Raw genomic sequence first — 11,349 nt, 5'->3', positions numbered from 1 at the left:
TGTGTGTTGGAAATGATTCCAAGGTTGATAAGATCACCATCGCACACTTCCTTTACCTTCGGGATTAGTGTTGAACCTAAAATAAATGTTATTTGGTGTTTGTGTTGAGCATAAATATGATTGGATCATGTTTATTGCAATACGGTTATTCATTTAAGTCAAAGAATAATTGTTGTTCTATTTACATGAATAAAACCTTCTATGGTCATACACTCAATATAAATGGTTTATTGAATCTCGATCGTAGTGATACACATATTCATAATATTGAAGCCAAAAGATGCAAAGTTAATAATGATAGTGCAACTTATTTGTGGCACTTCCATTTAGGTCATATTGGTGTAAAGCGCATGAAGAAACTCCATGCTGATGGGCTTTCTGAATCACTTGATTATGAATCACTTGATGCTTGCGAACCATGCCTCATTGGCAAGATGACTAAGACTCCGTTCTCCGACAATGGAGCGAGCAACTGACTTATTGGAAATAATACATACTGATGTATGCGGTCCAATAAGTGTTGAGGCTCGCGGTGGGTATTGTTATTTTCTGACCTTCACAGATGATTTGAGCAGATATGGGTATATCTACTTGATGAAACATAAGTCTGAAACATTTGAAAAAGTTCAAAGAATTTTAGAGTAAAGTGGAAAATCATCGTAACAAGAAAATAAGGATTTTACGATTTGATCGCGGAGACGAATATTTGAGTTACGAGTTTGGTCTTCAATTAAAACAACGTGGAATAGTTTCACAAACTCATGCCACCTGGAACACCACAGAATAATGGTGTGTCCGAACGTCATAACCGTACTTTATTAGATATAGTGCAATCTATGATGTCTCTTACCGATTTACCACTATTGTTTTAGGGTTATGCATTAGAGATAGCTACATTCACACTAAATAGGGCACCGTCTAATCCGTTGAGACGACACCGTATGAACTATGGTTTGGCTAGAAACCTAAGTTGTCGTTTCTTAAAGTTTGAGGCTGTGATGCTTATGTGAAAAAGCTTCAACCTGATAAGCTCGAACCCAAATCGGAGAAATGTGTCTTCATAGGATACCCAAAAGAGACTATCGGGTACACCTTCTATCACATATTCGAAGGCAAGATCTTTGTTGCTAAGAATGGATCCTTTCTGGAGAAGGAGTTTCTCTCGAAAGAAGTGAGTGGGAGAAAGGTAGAACTTGATGGGGTAATTGTACCTTCTCCCGAATTGGAAAGTATTTCTTCACTGAAATCAGTTCAAGTGATGCTTACACCAATTAGTGAGGAAGTTACTGACGATGATCATGAAGCTTCGGATCAAGTTACTACCGAACCTCGTAGGTCAACCAGAGTACGTTCTGCACCAGAGTGGTACGGTAATCCTATTCTGGAGTTCATGTTACTTGACCATGATGAACCTACGAACTATGAGGAAGCGATGATGAGCCCAGATTCCGCGAAATGGCTTGAGGCCATGAAATCTGAGATGGGATCCATGTATGAGAACAAAGTGTGGACTTTGGTTGACTTGCCCGATGATCGGCAAGCCATAGAAAATAAATGGATCTTCAAGAGGAAGAAGGACGCTGATAGTAGTGTTACTATCTACAAAGCTAGACTTGTCGAAAAAGGTTTTTGACAAAGTTCAAGGTGTTGACTACGATGAGATTTTCTCACTCGTAGCGATGCTTCTTTCCGAACCATGTTAGCAAATTGCCACATTTTATGAAATTTGGCAAATGGATGTCAAAACTACATTCCTTAATGGATTTCTTAAAGAAGAGTTGTATATGATGCAACCAGAAGGTTTTGTCGATCCTAAAGGTGCTAACAAAATGTGCAAGCTCCAGCGATCCATCCATGGACTGGTGCAAAGCATCTCAGAGTTGGAATATACGCTTTGATGAGTTGATCAAATCATATAGTTTTATACAGACTTGCGATGAAGCCTGTATTTACTAGAAAGTGAGTGGGAGCAGTACAACCTTTCTGATAAGTATATGTGAATGACATGTTGATCAGAAATGATGTAGAATTTTCTGGGAAGCATAAAAGGAGTGTTTGAAAGGAGTTTTTCAAAGAAAGACCTCGATGAAGCTGCTTACATATTGAGCATCAAGATCTATAGAGATAGATCAAGACGATTGATAAGTTTTTTCAATGAGTACATACCTTGACAAATTTTTGAAGTAGTTCAAAATGGAACAGTCAAAGAAGGAGTTCTTGCCTGTATTGCAAGGTGTGAAATTGAGTAAGACTCAAAGTCCGACCACGGCAGAAGATAGAAAGAGAATGAAAGTCATTCCCTATGCCTCAGCCATAGGTTCTATAAAGTATGCCATGCTGTGTACCAGATCTATTGTATACCCTCCACTGAGTTTGGCAAGGGAGTACAATAGTGATCTAGGAGTAGATCACTGGACAACGGTCAAAATTATCCTTAGTGGAATAAGGATATGTTTCTCGATTATGGAGGCGACAGAAGGTTCATCGTAAAGGGTTATGTCGATGCAAGTTTTGACACTGATCTAGATGACTCTAAGTCTCAATCTGGATACATATTGAAAGTGGGAGCAATTAGCTAGAGTAGCTCCGTGCAGAGCATTGTTGACATAGAAATTTGCAAAATACATACGGATCTGAATATGGCAGACCCGTTGACTAAACTTCTCTCACAAGCAAAACATAATCGCATCTTAGTACTCTTTGGGTGTTAATCACATGGCGATGTGAACTAGATTACCGACTAATAAACACTTTGAGTGTTGGTCACATGGCGATGTGAACTATGGGTGTTAATCACATGGTGATGTGAACTAATGGTGTTAAATCACATAGCAATGTGAACTAGATTATTGACTCTAGTGCAAGTGGGAGACTGAAGGAAATATGCCCTAGAGGCAATAATAAAGTTGTTATTTATATTTCCTTATTTCATGATAGATGTTTATTATTCATGCTAGAATTGTATTAACCGGAAACTTAGTACATGTGTGAATACATAGACAAAACAAAGTGTCCCTAGTATGCCTCCACTTGACTAGCTCGTTTATCAAAGATGGTTATGTTTCCTAACCATAGACATGTGTTGTCATTTGATGAACGGGATCACATCATTAGGAGAATGATGTGATGGACAAGACCCATTCGTTAGCTTAGCATTATGATCGTTACAGTTTCATTGCTACTGCTTTCTTCATGACTTATACATGTTCCTCAGACTATGAGATTATGCAACTCCCGAATACCGGAGGAATACATTGTGTGCTATCAAACGTCACAACATAACTGGGTGATTATAAAGATGCTCTACAGGTGTCTCCGATGGTGTTTGTTGAGTTGGCACAGATCGAGATTAGGATTTGTCACTCCGTGTATCGGAGAGGTATCTCTGGGCCCTCTCGGTAATGCACATCACTATAAGCCTTGCAAGCATTGTGACTAATGAGTTAGTTGCGGGATGATGCATTATGGAACGAGTAAAGAGACTTGCCGGTAACAAGATTGAACTAGGTATTGAGATACCGGCGATCGAATCTCGGGCAAGTAACATACCGATGACAAAGGGAACAGCGTATGTTGTTATGCGGTTTGACCGATAAAGATCTTCGTAGAATATGTAGGAACCAATATGAGCATCCAGGTTCCGCTATTGGTTATTGACCGGAGATGAGTCTCGGTCATGTCTACATAGTTATCGAACCTGTAGGGTCCGCATGCTTAACGTTCGGTGACGATCGGTATTATGAGTTTATGTGTTTTGATGTACCGAAGGTAGTTCGGAGTCCCGGCTATGATCACGGACATGACGAGGAGTCTCGAAATGGTTGATACATAAAGATCGATACATTGGATGACTATGTTTGGACATTGGAAAGGTTTCGAGATAGTTAGGGCATATACCGGAGTACCGGGGGGGTTACCGGAACCCCCCGGGGAGTATATGGGCCCTAATGGGATTTAGTGGAGAGAGAGAGGGGCAGCCAGGGCAGGCCGTGCGCCCCCTCCCCCTCTGGTCCGAATTGGACTAGGAAGGGGGGGGGGGCGCCCCCCTTTCCTTCCTCCCTCTCTCCCCCTTCCTTCTCTCCTACTCCAACTAGGGAGGGGGGGAATCCTACTCCCGGTGGGAGTAGGACTCCTCCAGGGCGTGCCATAGAGGGCCGACCCTCCCCCCTCCTCCACTCCTTTATATACGAGGGAGGGGGAACCCCATAGAGACACAAGTTGATCATTGATCTCTTAGCCGTGTACGGTGCCCCCCTCCACCATAATCCACCTCGGTCGTATCGTTGCAGTGCTTAGGCGAAGCCCTGCGCCGGTAGCTTCATCATCGCCGTCATCACGCCATCGTGCTGACGAAGCTCTCCCTGACACTCAGCTGGATCGAGAGTTCGTGGGACGTCACCGAGCCGAACGTGGGCAGATCACGGAGGTGCCGTACTTTCGGTACTAGGATCGGTCGGATCGTGAAGACGTACGACTAGATCAACCGCGTTGTCATAACGCTTCCGCTTACGGTCTACGAGGGTACGTTGACTACACTCTCCCCTCTTGTTGCTATGCATCATCATGATCTTGCGTGTGCGTAATATTTTTTTTGAATTACTACGTTCCCCAACACCCGTCATTTCTGGGGGAAAAAAATCCTTGCAAAGCAATCAACATAATAATTTTTTCAAACTATGTGATAACCCACATTAATTTATTTCCAAACCGACCCCAACCTCCTCATTTATGGTGAAAGAAATCCCTTGCAAAGCAATCAACATTTGTTTTAAATAATTATGCTATAATCACCATTTATTTTTTTTGCAAGACAACCCCATCTCCTTGTTCATGGGTAAAGTAATCACTTGCAAAGCAATCAAGGAAAAAAAATCCAAACCGCATGATAAACTTTATTAATTTATTTTCAAACCAAAAATTCCTTGAAAAGCAATATTTTCCAAACCATGCGATGACCCCATTAATTTTTCCAAACCAACCCCCATTTCCTCGGTTTTGTGGAAAGAAATCCCTTCCAAAGCAATCAACATGAATCAAATAAATTTTTTCTGTATTTAGACTTTTCGGTGATATTCATTCAATGAGAGGAGATGCTCCCGTCGACTATAAGAGGCTTGTGGTGATTTTATCAATATAAAGATGTGCTGGCACAGTCTCTCGGAGGTGCTCATATGGGTGGGGTGTGTGTGTGCGCGCGTTCGTAGGGATGAGTGTATGTGATCATCTGTGTTTTTATTGTTTCTGAAGAAAAGAAAAACTACATTAAACTACTAGAATAAAGTTGCCCCCATTGCAACGCACGGGTGATTAGCTAATATTGTATAAATTTCATGACCATCAATTATGCCATAATATCCATGGAAACAATGGAGAAGTGACATTCAACATTCATGCATGGGTGACACTCCTAAAATAAACATGAGCTCCTATGTGCTGCTCGCTACGGCGGATTGTCGAGCAAACGCACATGGGAGTCCGACTTGACCGGCCCAGTGGAACTGTAGCAGCTAAAAACTCCCCAAAAAGATGTGCACTCGCCAGGGAACGAACACGAGATATCCCGCTGGTAAAGTGCATTGCTAGCCACTAGAGTTTATGAGCGTCAACCCTTCAAAAAAAAAAAGAGTTTATGAGCGTCAATGAGCAATAGGCAACGCGAAACATTAAGAACTAACGGCGATAGCGGATCCGTGCATTTTTTTAATTTCAAATGCAAAGTTTTTTTAAAAGAGTGCATTTTTTTAAAGCAAATAGTTTTATATTTGTCAAACATTTTTTGAAACTCCAAACAAAATTTGAAAACATGATTTTTTTTAATTTGTGAACAATATTTGAAAACAGTAACATTATCTGAAACTCCAAACAAAATTTGAAAATGCAAACATTTTTTTGAAATGATCGACAATGTTTTATGAAATCAAAAACATTTTTGAAAATTTTGAAATAACTAAAAAATAAAAGCAGGAAAAACGAAAAAAAATCCTCATGGACATGTTTGAATACAGTATGTGTAGCTACCATGTGGAGTCTACGGAAAATTAGAAATTCCACTATTTTTGACAATACAATATGGTTGTCTGTAAAACAGGTATTGGGGAGGATCTTGAGAACTGTCAAAAACTGGTTATCTTGTCACTGGAGCTGGAGAGAGCAAGGCAGGCCTTCTCCCTCTTCCTGCGCTTCAGGAGCCACTGCAGGCCGAGCGAGAACAGGAACCAGTGGCTGTACAAACTGCTTATGAATCTCAACTCTCGGTTTGAGCAATGGCAACCAGAGGGGCCCCAGCTCGGATCTCCAAAACAGAAGAACATGAAGGTGCAATGCGCGAGTCCTGCGTCCGTCCTAGAGAGCACTTGGTCCCCCGAGCAGGTATCGTCACCTCCGCTGAATGCGATCAATCTGTGATGGCCTCTTTGCTTAGGCTATTGGGTTCTGAAGCTATCTAGTAAGGCTGTGTTGCACCTGCGTGTGCGTGTTAAAATGCAATGCTTTGTAGTCGTTTATTTTACTTTTTTTTTGCAACTTTGCAAAACCTGGCTCAGTAGGCTAGAATGTGGTTTCATTCTGGTTAATGGAACCGGGGATCGGTCCATGTTTTTCTAAAAAAAAAATGATATACGTCGCTTGGGTGCTTAGCGTTAAACATGTTTATCACCTTCCACTAATTAATATCAAGCTTAATATCAATGTCGCCACTAACTAAGTGAAAGTCTTATTTTGATCCCAAGCTCAAATGCATCCTGATGAACAACAAAATTGAAATAATAGTAAAATAATTCAAAATTTTCTTAATGATTTTTGTAAACTTTGACAAATTTCAGCATGAAATGAAATTCGTGGAAGTTGTGGCAGAAAAAACAAAACCAGCACCCCAAAATATTTTCAAAACTAGCATTTTGGAGCATCAATTTTTTTGCCACGACTTCCACGAATGCATTTCATGTTGACATTTTGGAAGCATAGAAAAAGTTTGTCAAATTTTCAAAACTAGCATTTTTGGAGCATCAATTTTTTTTACCACGACTTTCATGAATGCATTTCATGTTGACATTTTGCAAGCATACAAAAAGTTTGTCAAATTTTATCATATGTTTAAATTTTTTTAAGTTTTTCACTATTTTTTTTTTGATTTTTCTGCTCATTAGGGAGCATTTGAGCTCAGAAGAAGATACTCCACATCCCTAACTAACTAATTCTGTCCTACATAATATTAGCACATAATCTATATCTTACCTGATATTAGTTGCAATACAATTAGGACTCCACTACAAATCATACATGAGATTCTTTTACCATGGTAAATCAAATGGTTTCATGGCAAAATATGTTCTTCGAGGATGACAAGTTTAGTTGCCTAGCATGGCAAAATCCGTCACGGTTCTTCTTCTTCTTCTTTTTTTTGTCAAAAAAACTGGCGTGCTTGCAAACTAAATTTGTCATCATCGCGTAAACAAAAGTGTAAACAAATTTGCCATAGTGCCTCCATACAATTCATATCTTGACTAATATTAACAGCGTAAACAAAGTGTCACTTCAATTGGATTTAGTATTTTATATCCTTTATTGTTTCAACATAGAGCCCTGGTACGCACAGCATGCAACAAACGATGTGGATCACTAGCCGGCCCTGGTGAAATTGAAGTTGCTGCAGGAGAAGCCCATGCCCGGGAGGTTCTGGGTGAAGCTGAGCGTCTTCTTGCCGTTGTCCAGCACCACCAGCTTGTTCTCCATCTGGAACCCTCCGATCACCAGCGCCGGCGTCGCGCCCCCCGTGCTGCCTCCCGACCGGACGAACGCGAAGCACGCCGTGCCGCTGTTCACCTGCGCCATGGAGTTGCCGCCCACCACCGTCCAGTTCGTCCCGCCCTCCAGCATCACGTCCACGTTCGGCACCAGGTACCCGAACCGCGTCGGCGCCAGCTTGGACGAGTCGTAGCACAGCTCGAATGGCTTCACCGCCGCCACCTTGGCGCTGGATCCCATGGCGCGGTCGAAGGCCGTGATGAAGGGGCGGTACACGTCGCTCCGGAGCTGCGCGTAGGGGATCGTGGTGGAGAGGCCGACCACAAGCGCACCGGAGCCGGACACGGTCACGCGCGTCCCGTCGATGGCGATGCCGTTGGTGGCGGTCACGAAGTAGCCGGGGTTCCCGGCGAAGGGCTGGCGGAGCGGGACGCCGTCGGAGAGGAGCGTCGTAATGGACGGCCGGTCCGCCGGGGGCGCGAGGAAGAACGGGCCGCCACCGAAGATGGCCGCGCCCACGCCGTTGCCGCTGAACCCGGTCCTGCCGTCGCTCGGGAGGCAGAGCGCGAACGAGTTGGCCACCTTCTGTGTACTGGCGACCTGTGCCGGGAACGATGCGCTAGAGCGCGCGAGCCCCGCGACGCCGACGGCGCCGGAGGGGGCCGCCGCGCAGGTGGCGGTGGCAGCGAAGGAGACCGGGGACAGCGGGTTGCTGCCGTCGGTGGAGTTGGCGGAGAGCGTGACGGTCGTCGTCTGCCCGCTGCACGGCGTCGTGATGGCCGGGGCGGACAGGTCGAGGACCAGCGGGCGGCCGGCGCTGAGGGGCGCGGTGTAGAGCGCCGTGGACGCGGCACCCTTGGTGATCTTCGTGAGCAGCGGCTTACCGCTGGTCGCCGCCGTGGTGACGGCGAGCAGGAGCAGGAGCAGGACTGGCTTGGACTGCCACATTTTGGCCGGTGATGTGTTGGGCGAAGCCGAGCTTAAGCTTAGGAGTTGGGAGGATCGATGCTGTGAAGGTAGGCACGTACGTGCGTCCTATATATACCCTCGATCTGGAGAATAATCAGTTTGACCAATGCATGGCTGGTCAACATTCGTCGCGATCAGTGTTGCTTGGCGAACCAGAATTGCATTTTTCTATGTTCTATCGATCACATCATGACAGTCACAGATGATTCTCCTCTAATCCAAAAATTTTGCATGCGCGCATTATTTGGTAGCATGCGTTTTTCCCTGTGGTTACATATGTGTTCTTATTCGGGTATGGTTGAGCTACTATAGCATTGCAAAGTGCAAAGTGCCCACCCTCCACAGGTCGACCGATGCGGAGATAAGATCGATGCATGCGTGTTCGGATGATCAATGCTGCGATGTTGCTTGAGGAATGAGGACTCTGAATTTTCTCTCCTTTTTCTACGTTATCCGGCCATGCATGATTCACGTTGAAAGTCGCATTCAAAGTCTAAGCTCCATGCACAGTGGCAGTGCCATGCATGACATGTCTAATGATCTTGCGTGTGCGTGCACTGATTGCTAACCAAAAACTACGGATGTGTTCCATCACATGACCTGCACGGGTTAAGATAAGATGCAGGAGGTGACGCGATATGCAGCACTTGGTGTCGGTTGTGTCGGCGTCGGTATCAGTTGTACGTGCCATGCCACGTCCCATTGCAATGCAGTGTACATGTGGAACTCGATCGAAGACTCGAAAACGTACGTTGGCTCCCTCAAAAAAAAAAAACGTACGTTGGCTTGGCAGCCGCTGAACCGCACACCATGCGATTGTTTAACCAGGCATTGAAGGAGGGTCCCTCCGTTCCTACCTACACGTACGCCATGGCCAGGGTAGTGTGCCAGGTAGCATTCATACCTATATGATGTGATGCGTACGTACAGTACATCTGTCTCTGTCCACCAGTCAGATGATTTGACTAGATCGATCTCTCCAAGTTTGGCAGGAACGCGAGATCCATGCGTCAATCGCGCCAAGCCATTAACGAGCTTACCGCTTAGCGTCGGCACGGCATGCAACAGCTAGCCTAGGAGCGCCTAGGACAGTGGTAACATGCCATGCACGTACGTTCGTCGACCCTTGTGTTAAATCGCACGGCAGAGCGGTCGCCATCTGAGTCCGATCGAGCGTGGTCCATGCCAGCGATGGCGGCTTAATTTCCTCGAGCGGATTGGCCTGTTAGGCTATTAGAGCAACTCTAACGCGCTGGCTCAAATGAACGGTGCTTTTGTTCGTTTGGGTTGGCCGCCCGTTCGGCATCCGTCCTGTTTAAAATTTGGATCGGTGGTGCGGGCAACGGCCACAATCCATTTTATGTCCGCACACAAATTTAAAAAAGGCCCGCAGCCATAGATCATGCCAGCGGCCGAAGTTAACGCCGGCACCATGTCAGCGGCCGGTATACAATGCCAAACATCACACAGTTCATGCTGACGCACTTGTCAGCGGCCGGCACACATGCTAGCACACAAAAAGGGGCGAGAGTTCGACCACGTCATCACGGCTGTGGTCATGCCAGCACACTTGCCGGCATACAAAAAAGGATGGGGCTCGCCGCCATAGATCACTCGTCGTCGAACTTGAGCATGTCGGCCTGCATCTTCTCGAACTACGGCCTCTTCCTTGGCGACACGGTGTTGAGATCCACCTTCATCATACTAGCGAGAGCCACTTCTTTCGCCTTGATCTTGGCATTGGCGGCCACGGCAGCATTGATGAGCCCATGCTGGCCAGGGTTTAACCCTAGGTACATCAGCGTCTCCCTCGTTGCCGCCGCGGTACGGGGCGTTGGTGTCCTCCTGCTGCGCGGCGGCGGCGATGGCGGCCGTGGCCGCTGCTTCGTCCCTCGCGTCCGCCGGGTGCCTCCGGCCCTTTCTCTTCGCCGACTCTCTGGCCTGCTCCTTGGGCGTCAGCTTCTTCTTCTGTTTGGGCGCGGTGGCGGTCTTGGGGGGTGCGCGAGGCTTGCCTTTGCTGGAGGGGGCGGTCGTGATGCCAGACGACGAGAGGGAGGCGAAGCCGGCGGCGGCATTGAGGTCATCGTTCATGGCGAGCGGCAGGAGCGCGCGCGGGCAGGAGGGTTTTGGGGAAAGTGGAGGAAAATGGTGGAGGCTGCCATCGACTGGCGGGCCAGAGGGAGTAGTTGGCGCGCGTCGCACGCGTCCATCTCGTGTCCGCGCCGACGCAAATGACGCTCAGAAACGGGTCGGAAATGGATCGGCAGACAGACAAAAAGCGGACGCGTGCCCATTTCAGTCGGCGTGTTGGACTGACTTTTCTGTCCGTCGCGACCGAAGCAGACGCGCGCGGACGAAATGGGTTGCCGCGTTGGAGTTGCTCTTATGGCGCCACCACACTAAGGACCCCCGGCCGGTGCGGTGCGGTGCGGTGCATCGTGTGACCAAGCTCTACGACTATGAGTGCACTGTTGTTATAATTCCAACGTCCACCTCGCAACAGTGATACAAAGGATTGGTCTGCGGCACGGGGATTCGGTTGTGCTCAGCGCTGCTTCACGGAACTCCCTCTCAAGGTACAGTGAGTTTGGATGACTCGACTCGGCTCCGTTCGGACTAACGCATCAACCTAAGATA

At 46.4% G+C, this 11,349-nt stretch overlaps 1 protein-coding gene across 1 annotated transcript; it reads right to left on the bottom strand.

Moving 5' to 3' along the window:
* Positions 1 to 7,459: 7,459 nt before the first annotated feature.
* LOC123076911 (chitinase CLP) lies at positions 7,460 to 8,765 on the bottom strand. The gene has a single exon (XM_044499064.1). The coding sequence runs from the start codon at positions 8,689 to 8,691 to the stop codon at positions 7,618 to 7,620; it is 1,074 nt and encodes a 357-aa protein (XP_044354999.1). The 5' UTR covers positions 8,692 to 8,765; the 3' UTR covers positions 7,460 to 7,617.
* Positions 8,766 to 11,349: the final 2,584 nt, after the last annotated feature.

The sequence above is a fragment of the Triticum aestivum genome, chromosome 3D, assembly GCF_018294505.1.
Source record: "Triticum aestivum cultivar Chinese Spring chromosome 3D, IWGSC CS RefSeq v2.1, whole genome shotgun sequence".
In the NCBI taxonomy this organism is placed as follows: domain Eukaryota; kingdom Viridiplantae; phylum Streptophyta; class Magnoliopsida; order Poales; family Poaceae; genus Triticum; species Triticum aestivum.
This window is presented reverse-complemented; position numbering and strand designations above follow the sequence as displayed.

Excerpts from the sequence above, each read along its gene's own strand:
- LOC123076911 (XM_044499064.1), bottom strand. The coding sequence starts at position 8,691 with ATGTGGCAGTCCAAGCCAGTCCTGCTCCTGCTCCTGCTCGCCGTCACC.